We start from the raw sequence: 21,284 nt of genomic DNA on the forward strand, positions 1-21,284 counted from the left end.
AGAGGGGGGTGCAACTTTCAGTGTCGCAAGGCTGCAAACTGTGAGGGGGAGGCAAGGGTCCGCCGAACTTCAGTGTCAGGCTTCGGTGGCTGCACTGGAAATCCAGTCCGAGCAGCAGGGGGGGCGCAGAGGTGAGGGAGGATATACAGTTTGTTTGGCGCCCTGGATTGAGAGATCCGCAATACAATACCCCTTGATTTGGACCGAGTGGGACCCGGATGCGAGGGCTATGCTTTGGGACACAGGATGGGTGCGCAAGGAGCAGTGCCTTACCGTTTCTGGATGAATAAAGCTCTCCGTGCTCCCGGAGTCGAAAAGGCATGGAGTGTCGCGCCCGTTGACCTGGACCTTCATCATAGAGTTCTGCAGGTGTTTTGGGCGCGTTTGGTCAAGGGTGATCGCTCCCAGATGCGGGTAGTCCGAGCCCTCAGCCGAGTCGGACTCGTAAAATGGCCGCCGCTGTCGGTCGCACTGTCGGGTCGAGGTGATGGCCGCCGCCAAGATGGCCGCCCCCATGATTCGCACGAGGCAGATGACGCGTCAGAAGGGGACGTGTCGGGTCGATGCGCAGCCGCGTTGCGAGGCCTGCGGGCCTGTGAGCCTGATTTTCGGGCCTGCTGTGCTTTGTGTTTCTGGCCCTTGGCCCTGGCCAGGCAGACCCTCGCAAAATGCCCCCTCTTCCCGCAGTCGCTGCAGACGGCGAAGTGGACTGGGCAGCGTGAGCGTGGGTGCCTCCCCTGCCCACAGAAGTAGCACGGTGTGCCCCCGGTCTGGGCAGGTCGCCGCACGCGCAGGCGCGTAATATGGCCGAGTCTGGGGAAGTCCGAGGGGGCCTCACAGGGTCCGCGGGGTATTTGCCCAAATTATGTCGGGCCACTTCCAGCGAGGAGGCGAGCGTTAGCGTTTCCTGGAGGTCTATTGCCCTGTTTTTCGAGTAGCCGCTGCCGTAGGTCGAGCGAATGCCGGACACAAAAGCGTCTCTGATGTGCAGGTTCATATGGATTTCCCCCGTCACATCCTGATGGTCACAGTCCCTGGCGAGAGTGGTGAGTTTTCCCCCGAGCGCTGCCGGCAGGTAGAGAGCAGTTGCCGGGCATGTACCTCTTTGATGGGTTTGACAAACCGCTTACATAGTATCTCGACCGCCTCTTCGCAGGTAGTCACCTTTTCGAGCGTGGCGGAGATTCTGTGACTCACCCGGGCATGGAGTAGGCGCAGCTTGCATGGCCTCAGGATGGGAGTCGCTGAGGAGTCCAGGTAGGCCTCGAAGCATCGGAGTCAGTATTTAAAAATTTCCTTTGCCTCTGGTGTCAGTGCTTCCAGATTGAGCTTCTCTGGTTTTAGGCCTGCGTCCATCCTGATGTAGTTTAGCTTATTAAATTGTTGTACCCTCAATAACGACGCTAGAGAGTAAAACGGTAAAGAAGGCTTTAATAAGCTAAGAACTCGCCTGGTGCTGAGACGGGTGCTTCCTGGGTGCTGCCTACAAGGCGGACCCTTATATACGACCCCCAGGTGGGTGGAGCCAGAGGCGGAGTCCCCCAGGGTTCCAAGCCTGGTCTTAAAGGGGACATAACCTTACATGATGATAAGGGTACAGTAATACAGTAACCATTCATCACATTAGGGGACTGAATGGGCTGATCAAGAGGCCCGCATCTTTGCACACTTAAGGAGCTTTAAGGCAGACTCATTTAAAAGTTGCAGATCAAACGAGGTTGAGGAAGAGGTGGGTGGGGCAGGTGTTTCACTCGAGGGTGGATATGAAGACGAGGAGGATAGCAGTACTGGTGAGTAAGAGGGCATTTTGGGCTGGTACTATTATGGCGGATGCTGAGGTCAGCTTTGTGATGGTGTCATGTAGCTGGAGGGGGCACTGGTGGTGTGGTGAATATATATGTCCCAACTGTGATGATGCTGAGTTTGTGAAGATGTTGGCTAAGGCCCTGGACCTGGACACACACCGGTTGATTATGGGAGGGGATTTCAATACTATTTTGGATCCAAAGGTAAATCGGTCATGTCCTAAGTCCCTGAACATGTCGACGATGGCGAGGAAACTGCTGAGATTTATGGAGCGAATGGGAATGATGGACCCGTGGCCGTTTGGGAGGCTGAGGGCGAAGGAAATCTCGTTCTTTTTGCATATTAATTGGGTGTTTTCCAGGATCAACTTTTGTGCTGGTTAAGAGGTTGCTTGTGGGTTGGTTGGGAATGTGAGGTTGGATTCTCCGCCCACCGACACTGAAATCACATCCGTTTTGATGCCGAAATCGGGAACAACGCTGTTTTTTGGATTCTCCTCCCCCAATGCCAAGTATCCACGCCACGCGTTCTCTGTCCCCGACCAGTCGAGTTCCTGACGGCGTGGGTTACGTGTGCTCACACCATCAGGGAACCTCGCGTGGCGGCTGCGGACTCAGTCTGGTACCGCCACAGTCGGGAGAGTTCCGATCCGCGGGTAGTGGGGGCTTCATTCGGGGCTGGGGGCACTGTGGGTGGGCGGTCTGGGGCGCGCGAGGGGCCGAAGGGGGGCACTATTTCTGTGGTCCAGGTCCGCGGGCTGAGTCCATGAAGCACGGCGCAGCCACTGCAGGCCGCTGTCGAGCGCATGCACGGCCACGGAACCAGAAATGCTCAGCGCCGTATCGGCAGCTAGAGCTGCGAGCTCTACGCTGCCTCCCTGTTAGCCCCTAGCAAAATAGTGAATCGGTGGGCATTTTGCGCCAGTTTTCCTGGCGTAAAAGACCACCGTTTTCACGCCGGTGTGGGGGACTTAGTCTCCAAAACGGAGAATGCAGCCTGTGGTCTCTGACCACCCGCCGCACCTGGTGGATTACGCTTGGAAGAGGGGGTTCCCAGCGGCTGCAATGGAGGTTAGATGTGGGGTTGTTGGCTGATAAGGGCACCTGCGAAAGGGGAGGCATGGTTATACAGAATTATGTGGAGCTAAATAGGACTGATGAGTTTTCCGCCTCCATAGTGTGGGAAGCGCTGTAGCCGGTGGTACGGGCACATAAAGAGAAGGGGGACTGGCTACAAAGACAAAGAATAGTGGAGGCCATTGTGGAGGTAGATCGAGGTACTCGGTGGCCCCTGAAGAGGCACTGTTAAAGGAAAGGAAGAAGCTCCATATTGAGCTTCAGTTGATATCTTAGATTTAGATTTAGATTTATTGTCATGTGTACCGAGGTACAGTGAAAAGTATTGTTCTGTATACAGTCCAGGCAGATCATTCCATACATGAAAAACATAGGACATACGATAAATACACAATGCGAATACATAGAAATAGACTTCAGTGGCGCAGACAGAGTGGTGGCACAGTGGTTTGCACTGTTGCTTCACAGCTTGGGTCACTGTCTGTGTGAAATCTGCTCATTCTTTCTATGTTTGCATGGATTTCCTCGAGCTGCTCTGGTTTCCTCCCACAAGTCCCGAAAGACGTGCTTATTAGGTGAATTGAACATTCTGAATTCTCCCTCAGTCGACCCGTACGGGCACCGGAGTGTGGCGACTACTGGATTTTCACAGTAACTTCATTGCAGTGTTAATGTAGCCTACTTGGGACACTAATAATTATTATTAATATTGCTACACAGTAGAGAAGATGCATAGAGAGATCAGTTCAGTCCATAAGAGGGTCATTCAGGAGTCTGGTAACAATGGGGAAGAAAGAGTTTTTGAACCTGTTAATGCATGTTCTCAGGTTTTTGTACCTTCTGCCCAATGGAAAAGGTTGGAAGAGCGAATAAACCGGGTGGGAGGGGTCTTTGATTATGCTGTCTGCTTTCCCCAGTAAGAAGTCTTACAACACCAGGTTAAAGTCCAACAGGTTTGTTTCAAACACTAGCTTTCGGAGCACTGCTCCTTCCTCAGGCGAATGAAGAGGTCACCTGAGGAAGGAGCAGTGCTCCGAAAGCTAGTGTTTGAAACAAACCTGTTGGACTTTAACCTGGTGTTGTAAGACTTCTTACAGTGCTCACCCTAGTCCAACGCCGACATCTCCACATCATGCTTTCCCAAGATAGCGGGAGGTGTAGACAGAGTCAATGGATGGGAGGCGGCTTTGTGTGATGGGCTGGACTATGTTCACGACTCTCTGAAGTTTCTTACGGTCTTGGGCCGAGCAGTTGCCATACCAGGCTGTAATGCAGCCAGATAGGATGCTTTCTATGGTGCATCTGTAAAAGTTGGTAAGAGTCAATGTGGACATGCTGAATTTCCTTAGTTTCCTGAGGAGGTACAGGCGCTGTTGGGCTTTCTTGGTCGTAGTGTCAACGTGGGTGGACCAGGACAGATTGTTGGTGATGTGTCAATCATCTCCACCTCGGCATCATTGATGCAGAGAGGGGTGTGCATGACACTTCGCTTCTTGAAGGCATTCTCTTTATCCCAAACTACATGGAAATTTTAAATCCTCCACTCTGCCTTTGCTATATTGATAGAATTTTGTTCGGCAGAGGCATGAAGTGTTTCCAATTTGACATGGATAGATATAGATGTAAGTCTGCCATAATCCAATTCAATGCAGAACAGGCTCAAAGGCAGTTCCTATGTCTCTATTGGAGAAACATTTATGAAGGCAAATTAAATTATGTTTATTTAGTTGGTATGTCATGAGAGAAATACTGTTATGTCATTTGGGTTAGAATCATAGAATCCCTACAGTACAGGAGGAGGCCACTCGGCCTATCGAGCACCCACTGACTCTCTGAAAGAGCACTCCACCCCGGTCAACTCTCCTGTCCACCCAACCTATCCCCATAACCCCGCATAATCTGCACATCCTTGGACACTACGGGACAATTTAGCATGGTCAATCCACTGCACCATCATGCCGCCCAGAATATCATGCGACTAGGTATTAAACATTGGAAGTCAGCTCTGGAACAGAAATGACAAGGGATGTGTTTATAGGAATGACTGACCTACATGGTGCCTGCGATTGTTACAAGTTTTCACAAAAATCCTATCTAATTTCTCTATTGAATTTAATTAATGAACAGGCTGCAAGTTAGATTCTACTCCAGGGTGAAAATAATACACCCAACAGAAGCCACAGGATGATTGTTGGTACAAGTGCATGATGCTCACGACAGGATGACCTGGATGAACTGGCAATGTTTGTGAAGCTGTAAAAATAAGGAAGGAGATATTCCGAAGGTTGCTACTTGTTACTCTGGCTCACTGATTTCCTCCTTCCCTGAACACAGTGGGAGTGTCTGCTTGTCAAGTTCAGGGTTAGATGGGGCATAAACAAGTTATTTTGAAAGGAAACAACACATTACAGTGAAGCAGCATGGAAAATAAAACTTACAATGAGGAAGCAAGTAAATCGCTGAGCAAATGTGTTAACTCCTTCCTTGCCAAATCAAAGAGGAAGACAACTCTGAACGAACAAAATAGAATTTATTTACTAACATCCTGAGCAACATTTAAGTGTTAAACACTGAAGCAATATAAATTATGAAAGTAGATATTTTTAACCAATGTAATTAATCATTTAAGTTTCAAAGGTAGTTCTGCTTTACCACAATAACTCAACCTCATCTGGCTTCACTTATGATAAATTTGACTTTAAGTTCAATGGCTGGCATTGACCTTCTCAGTAAGACTAGTTTATAACTTGACTTTTTTTATTCTTTCACAGGATGTGGGCGGCTCTGGCAAGGTTGCGAGTGAGGTAGAAGATGTAATGATAGGCTTGGAATTACAGGAGAAGCAAAGTTTTAATGTCCAGCAAGGGAAAATGGTGGGGTCAAACTGTTTGTACTTCAATGCAAGGAGTATTACAAACAAGGTAGACGAGTTAAGAGCACAGATAGACACATGGCAGCAGGATGTCATGAGCAGGAGGGAGAAAAATTAATGCAGTGTGTCCAGGAAAATCTTACTACCCAATTAGTGAAACCCAACGCGAGGAGATGCAATTCTAGACCTAGTTTTGGAGAACAAAGACAGGCTGGTGGGTGAAGTGACTGCAGGCGACCATATCGCAGATAGTGATCACAGTACAGTTAGATTCAGTATTACCATGGAAAAGAACAGGGGTGAAGCAGGAGTAAAAATTTTGAACTGGGGGAAGGGAAATTCTGTAGAAATGAGAAGGGGCTCGGCTGAGGTGCATTTGCCTGCCGTGCAAGAGGATAAATCTGTCGAAAATCAGTGGGCAGCACTGAAAGGATACATCCTAAAGGTGCAAAGTAGACATGTCCCCTCCAAAAAATAGCAGTGGTATTTACAAATTTACACCCCCCCTGGTTGTCTAGAGGAATACAGGGGAAGATCAAACAGAAAAATAAAGCATACGATAGGCGTAGCCTAGACGAGTACACAAAGCGCAGAGATGAAGTGAAAAAGGAAATAAGGAAATCAAAGAGAGGGCATGAAACAAAGTAAAGTTAAAGAAAACCTCAAGATGTCTTCCCAATATTTTTTAAAAAAAAATATTTTATTAATATATTTATAATTTTAACACTTTTAAACAGAAAGATCCAACAAACACAAAAAAAACACAATAGCATAGCCATCTCCCCCCCAAGCACAGACCCCAATCGACATGGTCCATATAAACACGCCATCTCATGGTCCTCCCTTCATTGGTTTTCCTACCTTTATTCATCACTTCCATGCCTCCCCCCTTTTCCCATATCCCCTGTTGCCCCCCCTACTGACAAACTAATTTTCCTTGAAGAAGTCGACGAACGGCTGCCATCTCCGAGCGAACCCCTGTAATGAACCCCTTAAGGCGAATTTGATTTTCTCCAACCTGAGAAACCTCGCCATGTCGCTGACTTTGGAGGCTCCAAGTCCCTCCAACCCAACAGAATCCGTCTCCGGGCCACCAGGGAAGCAAAGGCCAAAACGTTGGCCTCTCTCCCCTCTGGGCTCCCGGATCTTCTGACATTCCAAATATTGCCACCTCTGGACTCAGAGTCACCCTCCCTTCTAGGACCTCAGACATGATATCTGCGAAACCCTGCCAAAAGGCCCTCAGCCTCAGACATGCCCAGAACATGTGTACATGATTCATCGGACTTCCCCCACACCGCCCACACCTGTCCTCCACCTCCTCAAAGAACCTTGCTCATCCGGGCCAGTCATATGAGCCCTGTGGGCCACCTTAAATTGGATCAGGCTACACCTGGCACACAAGGAGGATGCATTGACTCTCCTCAGGGCCTCCTCCCATAGCCTAACGTCTAACTCCCTTCCCAACTCCTCCTCCCACTTCCTCTTCACCTCCCTTATAGAAAACCCTTCCCACTCTATCAGCTCCTTATATATTTACGAGACCTTCCCCTCCTCAACTCCTGTTTTTGACGTCATCTTATCCTGTAGTCCCCGTAGTGGGAGGCGCGGGAAGCCCGGGACCTGCCTCCGAACAAAGTCCCGCACTTGCGGGTACCGGAATCCATTCTCACCTGGCAACTCAAACTCCTCCTCTAGCTCGTCCAAACTTGGGAAGATGTCCTCAATAAAAAGACCTCCGAATCTCTCGATCCCTGCCCGCTGCCACCTCCTAAAGCCCCCGTCCAGCAACTCCCGGAACGAACCGGTAGTTGTCACAGATCGGTGGGCACACCTACGCACCCTTCAGTCCCATGTGCTGCCTCCGTTGCCCACAAACTCTTAGGGCTGCAACTACCACCGGGCTTGTAGAGTACCGAGCCGGCGAGAACGGCAGAGGTGCCATCAACAAAGCCTTCAGGCTCGAGCCCTTGCAAGATGCTGCCTCCCACACCGACCCCTCCCCCACCACCCATTTCCTAACCATTGATATATTAGCCGCCCAGTAGTAATTAATAAAGTTCGGAAGGGCCAAGTCCCCCCCCGCACCCTCCGCAACCCCCCCCCCACCGCGCCGCGCCCCCCCCCCTCCCCCCCCCCCCCCCCCCCCCCCCCCAAGTATGACCTTCTTCACCCGCGGGGTTTTTCCAGCCCAAATAAAACCCGGGATCGCCGCATTCATCCTCCAAAAAAACGCCTTTGGGATGAAAATGAATAGCAATCTCGGGAGGACTGTCATTTTCAGTCTGTAACCTCCCCGCCATTGACAGAGGGAACAGGTCCCTCCTTCGGAAGTTCCCTTTCATCTGATCTATTAATCTGCCCAAATTTAATTTGTGAATCCGACCCCAGTCCATGCCACTTCAATACCCAGGTACCTAAAACTCCTCCCACCACCTTGAACGGCATCTCTCCCAATCTCCTCTCCTGCCCCTTTGCTTGGATCACAAAAACCTCGCTCTTGTCCATATTCAGTTTATAACCTGAGAAACGGGGATATCCCTCCAGTATCCCTATAATTCCTGCAACGGGTCCGTTATATCAAGGAGCAGATTGTCCACATAGAGCGAGTGTTCCACCTCCCCCCCACCTTGCACTATCCCCCTCCACACATTTGATGTTCGCTGCGCCATTGCCAAAGGCTCTATGGCCAGGGAAAATAGTAGTGGGGAGAGTGGACATCCCTGCCTCGACCCCGACACAGGCTAAAATATTCTGACCGCACCCGATTCGTCCTTACGGTGCCTGGTAAAGCAGCCGGAACTAATTCACAAATCCCTGTCGAACCCAAATCTTCCCAGGACCTCCCACAATCTTCCCTTTCCACTCCATCCAATCAAAGGCCTTTTCTGCGTCCATGGCCACCACCACCTCAACCTCGTTCCCCTCCGCAGGCATCATTATTACATTAAAGAGCCGCCTAATGTTTGTCGCTCCATAACAAATCCTGCCTGGTCCTCCCCTATCACTCCTGGGACGCAATCCTTGATCCGTGTGGCCAGGATCTTTGCCAACAATTTGGCATCCACATTTAGCAGGGAGATTGGCCGATACGACCCACAGCTTTCCGGACCTTTATCTCATTTTAAGATAAGGGAAATTGATGCCTGCGATAACGTTGAGGGAAGCACTCCCAACTCCTTTGACTCATACCAAAAGCGGCCCCGGCAACCCGGAAAATCTCTTCTTTAACACCACCGGGTATCTGTCCGGTCCCGGGGTTTTGCCCGACTCCATCGTTCCCCCCAACCCCTCTTTTACGTCCCCAAGCCCGATTGGGGCATCCAGACCCTCCACCAACTCCTCAGTTACCTTTGGGAACTCCAGCCCCCCGCCCCCCCCCCCCCCCCCCCCCCCCAAAACCGTTTCATCCCCTCCTCCCCGGCTGGGGTTCCGAATTATCCAACTTGCTGTAAAAATCCCGAAACACATCAATCACCCCCGCCGCGTCCAGAACTACCTTCCCCCCTGTGTCCCTCACATTTCCTATCTCTCTCGCCACCTCCTGTTTCCTCAACTGATGCGTCAGCATCCAACTAGCTTTCTCCCCATATTCATAGACCACCCCCCTTAGCCTCCTCAGCTGCCCCACCACCTTACCTGAGGACAAGAGCCCAAAGTTGGCTCTAGTTGCAGTCTCTGACGCTCTTTTAAAAGCCTGTCTTCCGGAGTCTCCGCATATCTCCACATATCTCCTGTCCTCCCGCAGAATTTCACCCCCTAGTCTGTCTAACTCCGCCCCCTCCACCTTCTCCTTATGGGCCCGAATGGTGTGTTTAAAACAAATACTGCAGCAACGGCAGCCTGAACCAGACCATCCTGTTCCTGAAGCGGGCACCCCGAATCTACGGAGCTGTCAGCAAGTCGCGCCCTGCTACCCCTACAGGTCCTGGCTGCTACCCCCTAGTGAGCAGGACAATTTTTAAATGGTTTTAAAACTTTGCGTACCTTCGCTCTCTCCCTCAGCAGCCGTGACACCCAGCCTCCGCTTACAAATATCTATAGTGAACCACGCCTGCATGAGTTCCGCCTGAGGGGTGGAGAATGGGGCAGGCCTGGAGCATATTGGGTCAAATCCGCTCATGAAAGGCAAATTAATTTAAATGCTGGTTTTGCATACACCGCCAGCATGGGGCTCAGTCTTTGTTATCACCACCAGTGAGGGACCGGAGAATGGCGCTCGATTCGGGGCATGGTACAAACTTGATTTTGGCCGGACGCCCAATTCTCTGCCCGATTGCGCCTTGAGCGTTCGGAGTCGAGGGGTGGAGAATTTTGCCCATGAATCTACTGCCCTTGTCATTCTGCCTGATATAGATCTTGGGTTTGAAAGGTGTTGTCAAAAGAGACTAGGTGCAGTGCATTTTGTATTTGGTACACGCTGCTGCTACTGTTTGTGGTAATTGTAATGATATGTATAGTACACATGATGTAAAGGGTTAACATCAGAAACTATGTGTAACTCAACACTACATGGTGTTACTGCATTATTGTATACAAGGCAGCATCTCTAGGAATTCTGGGAGAAGATGTTGAGAGCCTGGTGAGAGCAGAGTGAGATTTCATTGTAGAGATAATGCACGAGGTCAAGACATAGTGTAGTTTAATAGTTAGAGAGAATGTTGAACACTGTACTACAGATTCAGTATCATTAGTTTATTATCTGTTACTTAGTAAAGTGTGCAAACCTAATCAAGCTAAGTAGTGTAAAATAAATTTGTTTTGATTTAAACTTATTTTTATATTCTTTGTCAACACTACAAATCTGGCTATCTTGGAGGAAAAGGCAAGGAATATAATAATATTTAAGGTGGTTGTGGTAGTATCAGGTATTGCAGTACCCGAGGGCTGTAGACCATTGGGTAAGCCTAGCAGCTTACCATTGGCTGTTTGGTATGTGGCTCCGCCCTGACAGGCGGGGTATAAGAACAGGTGCTGTCCCAGCAGCCCTCATTCTGTACCGAAGCTGCTGGGGAACAGATCTAGTCTATTAAAGCCTTCAGTTATGATAGAACCTTGCCTTCGAGTTTAATTGATCGTGCATCAATTTAATAGACTACTCTTGAGCTGAAAGAATGGATCTCCAAATCAAGCCGGAGTATCTACAACTCAGCCCCCACGCGGAGATCTCGGCTGCAATTTTTAAGCACTGGCTGGCGTGTTTTAAAGGCTACCTCGAGACGGCCGGAGGCACACCCTCAGGAGAACAGAAACTGCAACTCCTGCACGCGAGAGTAAGCCCTGGAATCTTCTCCCTCATCGAGGAGGCGGAGGACTATGATGATGCGATCGAACTGTTAAAAGGACATTATATACGCCCTGTAAACCAGATCTACGCACGTCACCTGCTTGCAACTAGACGGCAAAGCCCCGGGGAATCGCTGGTGGACTTCTACCGTGCGTTACTGGTGCTGGGCAGAAACTGTGGCTGCCCGCAAGTTTCAGGCAACGAGCACACGGAACTTCTAATCCGGGATGCCTTCGTAGCAGGTATGAGCTCTTCAGAGATCCGCCAAAGACTTTTAGAAATGGACACCCTGGGAATAAGGATGTTGCCTCCAGAAACGTGCAGTCCTATGCGCCCAACCGCGCAGCGGCCCCCTGGGCTACGTGGCATCCCGCAGCGGCAGCCCCACTGACCTTCCCCGTGTCCCCACAGGCCTGCACTGTAAAACGGCCTGCTAGCTCCGTTGGGCCCCGTTGCTTCTTCTGCGGGCAGGTGAAGCACCCCCACCAGCGCTGCCCAGCCCGCACCTCCACCTGTAAAGGGTGCGGCAAGAAGGGCCATTTTGTGGGGGTCTGCCAAGCACGAGCCGTGGCCACGGTCTCCAACGACTCTGGACCGCCGTGGCAACCTTCCCTTCGGGCCCCAGGCGGCCAGCACTCACCACCACCACCCTATCCGAGGGCCACGCCAGACCCACGGCCACGGCCATCTTGCCCCTCGGACGCCATGCTGGATGGATGGGTGCCGCCATTTTGTCCATCCCCGCCGCCATTTTGTACATCCCCGACCACCATGTGCGATCCATGGGAGACGCCATCTTGGATGGGGCCCCAGGCCCCCGGCACAGCCGACTACATGCTGCCCAATCACAACCCACAACTGCTCCATCTGGCCTCGGTGACGCTGGACCAAAATCGAACTCGGGCACTCAAAACAGCAACGACGACGATCTTCATCAACGGCCACGAGACGTCTTACCTGATCGACTCTGGGAGCACGGAGAGCTTTATACACCCCGACACGGTAAGGCGCTGTTCACTTGTTACCCACCCTGTAAACCAAAGAATCTCCCTGGCCTCCGGGTCACACTCAGTGGAGATAAAGGGGTTCTGCTGAGCAAACCTCACTGTCCAAGGCAGGAAATTCAGCAATTTCCACCTTTATGTCCTACCTCTGCGCGGCTACACTCCTGGGGTTGGTCTTCCAATGTAACTTGCAAAGCCTCACTTTTAAATTTGGCGGCCCTATAGCCCCCCTTACTGTCTGTGGCCTCGCGACCCTTAAGGTCGACCCGCCTTCCCTGTTTGCGAACCTCATCCCGGATTGCAAACCCGTCGCCACCAGGAGCAGACGGTACAGTGCCCAGGACCGGACCTTCATCAGGTCAGAGGTCCAAAGGCTACTGAGGGAAGGGGTCATTGAAGCTAGCAACAGTCCCTGGAGAGCTCAAGTAGTGGTGGTAAAGACCGGGGAGAAACATAGGATGGTCATTGACTACAGTCAGACCATCAACAGGTTTACGCAGCTGGATGCGTACCCTCTCCCCCGCATATCCGACCTGGTTAACCGGATCGCGCAATACAAGGTCTTCTCCACGGTGGACCTCAAGTCCGCCTACCATCTGCTACCCCTCCGCACTAGTGACCGCAAGTACACTGCCTTCGAAGCAGATGGGCGGCTCTACCAATTTTTAAGGGTTCCTTTTGGTGTCACTAATGGGGTCTCGGTCTTCCAACGCGAGATGGACCGAATGGTTGGCCGGTACGGCTTACGCGCAACGTTCCCGTATCTTGATAACGTCACCATCTGCAGCCATGACCAGCAGGACCACAACACCAACCTCCGAAAATTTCTCCAGACCTTAACTTAACGTACAATAAGGATAAATACGTCTTTAGCACTGACCGTCTAGCCATTCTCGGCTACGTAGTGCAAAATGGAGTTATAGGCCCCGACCCTGGACGCATGCGCTCCCTTATGGAATTCCCCCTCCCTCACTACCCCAAGGCCCTGAAGTGCTGCCTCGGGTTTTTCAGATATTACGCACAGTGGGTCCCCAACGACGCAGACAAAGCCCAACCCCTAATCCAGTCCACAACCTTCCCCCTGTCGATGACGAATGTGATATAAAATAGTTACTTTAGAGATATTAGTTAATGTAATGTAGAGATAGGCCAGTCTCATCCTGGTGAGTTCACAGACAAAGGATTTCAGACCGCATGGCAAAGCAAAGGAAGAGGTGTGTCCACCAAAGGAGGAGAAAAGGGTGCTGGGTAATAGGGGCCAGAGGAAGGGATTGGGAGTGAGCCAATCAGAATGTATCACCAGGTCAGGAGGGGTATAGGATGACCTATGGGAATCGTGTATGTGAAACTTGATACCATTTGAATGTATCAGTAGAGACTTCTTTGTTCTACAGACTCACTTGATTCCAGAGGTGTACGAAGCAAGATGTGTTTTGTACCGCTGTGAACTGAGTCAGGCTTGCAAGTCAAATAAACTAACTAATGCTGTACCTGCAAATCCATCTCGACTTTTATTGAGGCCAGACTGACGGGTAAAGAAATTTGGGATTTGTCATTTGGTGCCGAAAACCCGGGATTTCTCAAGACGGTTCTGACCAACTGCGAAATCAGAATTAGACTGATTATGAACAGGAGGATGGGAAAAAGGGGCCCACAATGTACAGCTGGAAAATGACCGCGCATTGATTTTTCCCCTCTTCTTATCGTCTGATTAGTCTGGTCACTCGCGGTTGGTACGGAAAGATCGTCTCGACGAAATCAAAGGTCAGTCTGGGGATTAGAAATTTAATTGATGGGATTTCATATTGTTGATTCGGCTTGGGTTAGGTTTTGGGTTGATGGGACATCTAAAACGATGATTCAATTCCAAGTATAAGTGTTTTTATGGCTGATGTGACTTCAGTAGTTGGAGGTTCAGTCAAGTATAAGTGTTTTTATGGCTGATGTGACTTCAGTAGATGGAGGTTCAGTTCAATAAGTGTTTTTAAATCTGAAGATGATTCAATTCCATGTGTGAGTGTTTTAAATCTATAGTTGATTAAGCTAAAATTGTACCCTTGGACTGTAGTGGCGAAAAACGCAGTTCTGAGGACTAGTTGAGATTATGGGGAATTCCTTGGATAGCACAAATGATCCAGGTATGCCACTGCAAATATTATGCGATATGTATCCGGATAAAGCAAAAGATTTCAGGAAAATGTCAGCAACGTTAAGGAGTAAAATGGGTGATGAATGGCCACTAGTGGGCACCAAAGACCTAGAGATTATTAAGAAAATTCAGGGACGCATCTGGAAAAAGAGTCAAAGTATGAAAGCAAAAGAATTAATTGGATTATGGAGACAATATTGTCAAGAGGAAAGAGATAAGATCATGTTATCGAGTTGGCAGGACAATGCCCTTAAAATGGGAATTCCAATTAGTGAACAGGGTAACCAAAAAACATTACAGGTCTTGAAAAAGGAATGTGCATTCAAAAAAAACGCGCAAGTAAAGACAGGAAAGGCTCGGGTCAAACAGAAGATGGGCTACGTAGTTCAATGGCTGGCCTTGAATTGACAGAAAATGATCCATTCGATGATTTAAAAATGTCAGTAAAAGTTCCGACTGCACCTGTAGCATTGTCTGCACTAATTCCAGAACCACCAGAGTATAATAATTTATATCCAGTCACTGCTCCCCAGATCCCAATCATGCCAGTAACTCCAGCCCTTTTGGTTGATAGCGTGGGTCCCGATTTACCATCTTCACGATCAGTAGGGGAAGAGGAGCTCTGTTCCGCAAGTCCAGTTAGCTCTAGGACCCGATCTCGGACAGCGAGAGAAGGGCTTGATCCGAACCAGAAACAATTAAGCATACCACCTAAATCCCTTCAGACCAAGGGGAAACCGCAAATTTTGAGAACAAAGGGAGATGCCAGGATTTAAAGAGAAAGAACTCCCTCTAGTGACAGGGAGGGACGTCGAAGTCTTGGAAGAACCAGAGGAAATAGCTAGAGTGCCCCCTGGTGAGACTCGGAGACAGTTGCCAATTAGGAAGATACCAATCACCTGAATTATGCTAGCCATGCCGCACTTCAGCAAGCCCATGCGTTAGACTACGATAGAGGGACACAAATCCTGAATGTGTTGAATAGCACATTTCAAAAGCCCATAAATATTTCTGCTATCTTAGACCTAAAACCTAAGAAGATTGAAGAGCCAGAGGAATTTCTGGAGCGTTTTAATGAAATCTACCGTGGGAAGTCAGGCGACTTGCCATATCAAAATGGTCAGAATTCCCCTCAATATTGTGCTATGTTAATGCATTGCCTACCACCTTCCGTGGCTACTGCTTTGATATGTAATAACATGAATTGGACAGAGAACGACCCTTCCCAGATGGCAAGGGCTGTCAGATTTTATTGAAAGGAGAGTGTAGGCCAGGAAGGAGGCTCAGTTACAAAGGTTAAGACTGAGTATGTAATGAAAAAGGATGATCTGCGACCCCAACAAGCGGCAGAAATGGTAGCTTACCAGCTGGAGCCCCAATATTGTGACTTTGGGTGGGTGGATCAGCGAGGGGGAGGATATCAAACCCACCCAAAGGGACCCTCAGCTCCTTTTTAATGGCCCACCATATGCATCAACAGCTTTACAACCGCCGCCCCCTCTGAGGGGCCATTGGTCTACTGGGAGACGAGGACAGGGCAGATATAGAGGGAGCAATGCATGTTATAATTGCGGCCGTGCAGATCACTGGCAACAGGAATGCCCCTTTAAAAGACAAGCAGCAGAAGGAGATTATCCGACCCAAAGGAGGGGGTACCCACCAAGGGGAGGACAGACGAGATACACTGACTTCTCCCAGGCAAACCCTTTCCCAACACAGGATTAGACTGGCCTATCTCTACATTACATTAACTAATATCTCTAAAGTAACTTTTATATCACATTCGTCATCGACGGAGGCCCGCCAGGCCTTCTGCCGCATCAAAGCAGACATTGCAAAGGCCACGATGCGCGCCATCGACGAGTCCCTCCCCTTCCAGGTCGAGAGCGATGCGTCCGACGTAGCTCTGGCCGCCACCGTCAACCAAGCAGGCAGACGCGTTGCCTACTTCTTCCGTACCCTCCATGCTTCAGATATTCGCCATTCCTCAGTCGAAAAAGAGGCGCAAGCCATAGTAGAAGCTGTGCGATACTGGAGGCATTACCTGGCCGGCAGGAGATTCACTCTCCTCACTGACCAACGGTCAGTGGCGTTCATGTTTGATAATGCACAGCGGGGCAAGATAAAGAACGACAAGATCTTGCGGTGAAGGATAGAACTCTCCACCTACAACTACGAGATCTTGTACCGTCCTGGGAAGCTAAACGAGCCTTCCGATGCCCTGTCCCGTGACACGTGTGCCACCGCACAAGTGGACCACCTCCGAACCCTCCACGAGGACCTCTGCCACCCAGGGGTCACTCGCTTTTCCCACTTCATAAAGGCCCGCAACCTGCCCTACTCCATCAAGGAGGTCAGGACAGTCACCAAAGACTGCCAAATCTGCGCAGAGTGCAAACCGCACTTCTACCGGCCAGAGAGGGCGCACCTGATAAAGGCTTCCCGTCCCTTGAGCGCCTCAGTATGGACTTCAAAGGCCCCCTCCCCTCCACCGACCGCAACACGTATTTCCTGAACATGATTGACGAGTATTCCCGGTTCCCGTTCGCCAACCCCGACATGACCACAACCACTGTCATCAAGGCCCTCCAGGGTATCTTTACACTGTTCGGTTTCCCCGCGTACATACACAGTGATAGGGGGTCCTCCTTTATGAGCGACGAACTGTGTCAATTCCTGCTCAGCAAGGGCATCGCCTCAAGCAGGACGACCAGTTATAACCCCCGGGGAAACGGGCAGGTAGAGAGGGAGAACGGAACGGTCTGGAAGACCGTCCTACTGGCCCTGCGGTCCAGGACTCTCCCCGTCTCCCACTGGCAGGAAGTCCTCCCGGAGGCCCTCCACGCCATTCGGTCGCTGCTCTGTACAACTACCAATCAGACACCTCATGAACGTCTCCTTGTCTTCCCCAGGAAGTCCTCCTCCGGGACCTCGCTCCCATCCTGGCTAGCGACACCCGGACCCATCCTGCTTCGGAAGCACGTGCGGGCGCACAAGTCAGACCCGTTTGTCGAGAGGATCCACCTGCTGCACGCTAACCCCCAGTACGCCTACATGGCATTCCCTGACGGCCGACAAGATACAGTCTCCCTCCGGGACCTGGCGCCCGCCAGAACCCCACGCGCACCAGAACCATTACCCCCACCTCCTCCCCCCCCCCACAGCACCTCACTGGGGGGTCAGTCCTCCCGCCGCTCCCACCTAGGCCATCCCACCCACCGACGCCCCCTAAAGTCGCCCTCCTCTTGTGTCAACCGTTTGCCCCACCAGCGCCGTCTAGGGGTGACGAAGCTGCCATGGCTGACAAAGCCACGCTCCCGGAGTCGCAGATGCCCGGACCCCCACCAGAACCACCACAGAGGCTCAGACGATCCAGGAGGACGACCAGGCCACCTGACCGACTGATTGCTACACTGTAACTGTACATGAACACTGACTGTATATATCTTCCACACTTGTAAATACTCACTGTACCTCCATACCTGATCATACCATGTTCAATGCAATTGTAATCACTGGCCACCACCCCCGCCGGACTCTTTTAACAGGGGGTGAATGTGGTAGTATCAGGTATTGCAGTACCCGAGAGGCTGTAGACCATTGGGTAAGCCTAGCAGCTTACCATTGGCTGTTTGGTATGTGGCTCCGCCCTGACAGGCGGGGTATAAGAACAGGTGCCGTCCCAGCAGCCCTCATTCTGTACCGAAGCCGCTGGGGAACAGATCTAGTCTATTAAAGCCTTCAGTTATGATACAACCTCGTCTTCGAGTTTAATTGATCGTGCAGCAGTGGTGTTGAGGAAATGCTTTTACAGATTGCTGGTGACTTTATTGTCCTGTTGACTGTTTAATCCTGGAGACTGCGTGACAGAGGCTTCTCATGTATCAGTTATAGAATGTTTTAATTGCGCACTTACAAAATCCAAACTGTCCCAAGCTAACAATGGTGCCCCCCTCGCTCCCCCAGCATCCACTCAGTGATCCTCAATCTTAAAGTTCCATGCTCTGGCGCTACATCTAGTTGTATCCCCAGGATGAGCATCAGAGGAGGAGGCAGCCAACTGCTTATCGCATTCTGCCAGGATGCTTGTGTCCCATAGGGAGTGCCTGGGCACTGCCCTGCCCTGTCCTCAACCACCTGGGGAACTCCAAAGACCTCCGAGGCCCCTGGAGTGGCCATCACAGCTGGTCTCCACTTGTAGAGACCAGAACTAATCAACGCCTGGGTGAGGCCTCATGGTATGGCTGGTGGCTCCCAAGAACTGGGAGACTGCGGTCTTAAACAGCACACCTCAAACAGGACCCACATATTTAAATGAGCCTAATGGATCATTTAAAGATGATTATTTAGATCATGCCCAGCGATGGTGTGACCCAGATTGCGCCGGGCGCCTTGGGTCGGGGGACTCGGGTGCAGTTTTATGCCTGACGTGAAGCCTGATTTGGGCCTCTCCCACGATGCTCCTGTTGCAACAGGATCAGTGCCAAGCACAACGCAGTGGCAGAATCGAGCCCCCTAATATTTTAGTTAATCCTGTTTATTACAGAAATGATTTCAACTTTATTAATAATTCTTGGATGTTTACATGACCTTTTCTCCTGAAGCAGTGTTTGTATTCCCACCCTCTTATGTAGTGTTTGTGTACTTCTTTTGTGATCTGTCCAATAGTAGCCAGTGAATCCCACAATGTTACCTCTGGTATCCCTGTCCTTGGTCACTGTTATGTTTTTATAATTATATAAAAGCGACAATCACTCATTAGGGATTGGGTAAAGACGTTGTGGTTTCATTTATTGAGACTGCCCTTGTCTTTCAGGGTAGCAGATGTGGGTTTCAAAGTTCCGAAAGAACATATATACGTGGACAAATAAGCTTGAAGCTCACAAAGCTAAAGTGAAACTGGCAGGGGTGGATCTACTATGAAACTAATGAAGCTTAAGCTTAAGGGCCCCTAATCCCGGAGGGGCCCCAGAAGTGACTTTAGTCCACATTGCTTAAAATTTTGTGTACTGTATGAGAAGGGTTTTTTAAAAAATAATAATATTAACAATATAGTGTAATTCAATACAAAATAATACTTAAAATAAAAATTAAAAGGTTATTAAAGTATCATGTAGGCTAGCCGCAAACGAAAAAACATTCAAATTAAGGAAGTTTCATTCTAAATATATTTAATATAAAATAATTATAAATAATTTAAAACACTATTAACATTTATGACAGAAATACAAACAGTAGATGACGTGTCAGAACAAAAAAGGGGAGCCGTTGAAAAGGCAATCACAATGCTAACGTGAATTTTCAACGTGATAGCACTCGTCATAGCGATCTAGACAAGAATTTTTTTCACTAAAGTGTTCATAAGGATATAAAATTTTAATTACCCCTACTCAAAAATAAATGTTATATTTAGGGAAGTAAGGTAAGTAATAAAGGTGAAATAGTGTTAGATTAGCCTAAGCCTATTGGTTTTATGAAGAGGCGAACGGAAGGTAGGCTACGACCGCATAGCCTAGGCTAACACTATATTATAAGTATTTATGAAAAAGTAATAAAAGGGCGTATGTGTTAAATTATCTCCATGAAGATGGGGGATTTTAAACACATAGGGCAATCTACATTTTTCTCTAAAGAGTTTAAGTGTAACTAGATGGTCTGCACACTATGAAGCAGTCCGGGCAATTAAAAATGGATATATGGGTATTTTACAAACTCGCTAACATATTTTTGAAGATTCAGAAGAGAAGCCTGAATGTAAACGAGACGCAAAGAATTTATACCACAAGTTAGTAAAGCTGGAATATGCTATTTTAACAGTCGTTTGGGAAGAAGTGCTGGAGCGTTTCAATAAAACAAGTAAGAAACTCCAAACCCCTGGTTTTGATGTATTTGAAGGTTACCTTCTGCTATCATCTTTACTTTCGTTTGTTAAAGAACTCAGAAAATTCAGCCGATAGGATTGCACACTATGAATCAGAAGCAAAAGGTTTGTGTGAAGATATCACCTCAAGTTATTCTGATGCTTCCAAACGCATTGTTACAAGGAAATTTTCAGATGGAACAAGTGGTATTGCTTCTTTGAGAGGAGCTGACAAATTTAGGACAGAAGTTCTATATAAACTCTATGACTGCTTGATAATCCAGTTACACAAGAGGATTGACCCAGATGAGCAGATTGCGAAAAGGTTCAAGTTCCTCTCAGAATTGGTGAACAATTCTGAAATTGATGAGGACAGTATTAAACTTATAATATCATATTGCAAAGATGATATTGACCACAAATTAGTAAACGAGTGTTATCAGTTCAAAGAATATTTGCGCCTTAGGAAATCCCAGCACACTGAAGAAAACACGCCATCTAAAATGCAATGCGCAGAAATTCTTCTGCTTATTTGTGAGCAACACCTAATTGAAATGTTCCCCAATATTACTACTGCGCTTAAGCTGTACTTGACCAAGCCTATCATGAGCTGTGAAGCAGAAAGGAATTTTTCAAAGATATCCTTTATAAAGAACAAATTTCGGTCTACCATGACTGAAGAGCGCTTAAATTCTTTATGCATATTGTCTCTCGAAAATGACATTGCAAGGAAGCTCTCATATGACAAAACTGTACGTGAATATGTTGCTAGAAAAAACAGAAAAAAGAGTATTTTGTGAAATGTGCTTCATGTAGTATGTATTATCATAGGTGTCTAAAATAAAAGATTTTCTTGACTGTGGTCTTTTCTATGTTTTATTTCATCATTCTATGATGCATCATGCATGTCTACAGCATTTCCCTAATTTTCATCCCCCCATAACTCGAAAACTATAAGGCATAGGAAATTTTTATTCACACCAGTGACTTTGACATGTGAGATAATCCAGTACAGTAATTTTAATCAAAACCTGAGATGTAGTGGTTAAATTAAAAAAAAATTTGTGGTGATCTGTCGTGGAACAAACCCATTGAAGAAGATAACAGTGGTTACCCAGACCTCGTTGCTGGTCGCGAAGGGGCCCCCATAATAGTTCGAGCTTCAGGGCCCCAAAAATGTAGGTCCGCCACTGGAAACTGGATCATACTACACACTTCCCCTCTGGTGAT

The 21,284-nt window shown here is 48.8% G+C and overlaps 1 protein-coding gene across 1 annotated transcript; it reads left to right on the plus strand.

Annotated features, from left to right (window-relative positions):
• The first annotated feature begins 10,768 nt into the window (after nucleotides 1-10,768).
• On the plus strand, nucleotides 10,769-20,926 carry LOC140407811 (uncharacterized). Its single transcript, XM_072495060.1, has 2 exons — nucleotides 10,769-12,043; nucleotides 20,012-20,926. The coding sequence occupies exons 1-2, from the start codon at nucleotides 11,747-11,749 to the stop codon at nucleotides 20,852-20,854; spliced, it is 1,140 nt and encodes a 379-aa protein (XP_072351161.1). The 5' UTR covers nucleotides 10,769-11,746; the 3' UTR covers nucleotides 20,855-20,926.
• Nucleotides 20,927-21,284: the final 358 nt, after the last annotated feature.

The sequence above is a fragment of the Scyliorhinus torazame genome, chromosome 2 (genome assembly GCF_047496885.1).
Source record: "Scyliorhinus torazame isolate Kashiwa2021f chromosome 2, sScyTor2.1, whole genome shotgun sequence".
NCBI classification, from domain to species: domain Eukaryota; kingdom Metazoa; phylum Chordata; class Chondrichthyes; order Carcharhiniformes; family Scyliorhinidae; genus Scyliorhinus; species Scyliorhinus torazame.

What these genes read in the sequence shown, in the direction of transcription:
- LOC140407811 (XM_072495060.1), top strand. Translation starts at nt 11,747, where the DNA reads ATGCTGGATGGATGGGTGCCGCCATTTTGTCCATCCCCGCCGCCATTT. An exon ending in GCTTTATACACCCCGACACG is followed by an intron (nt 12,044 to 20,011) that starts GTAAGGCGCTGT and finishes CTATTTTAACAG; the next exon opens with TCGTTTGGGAAGAAGTGCTG.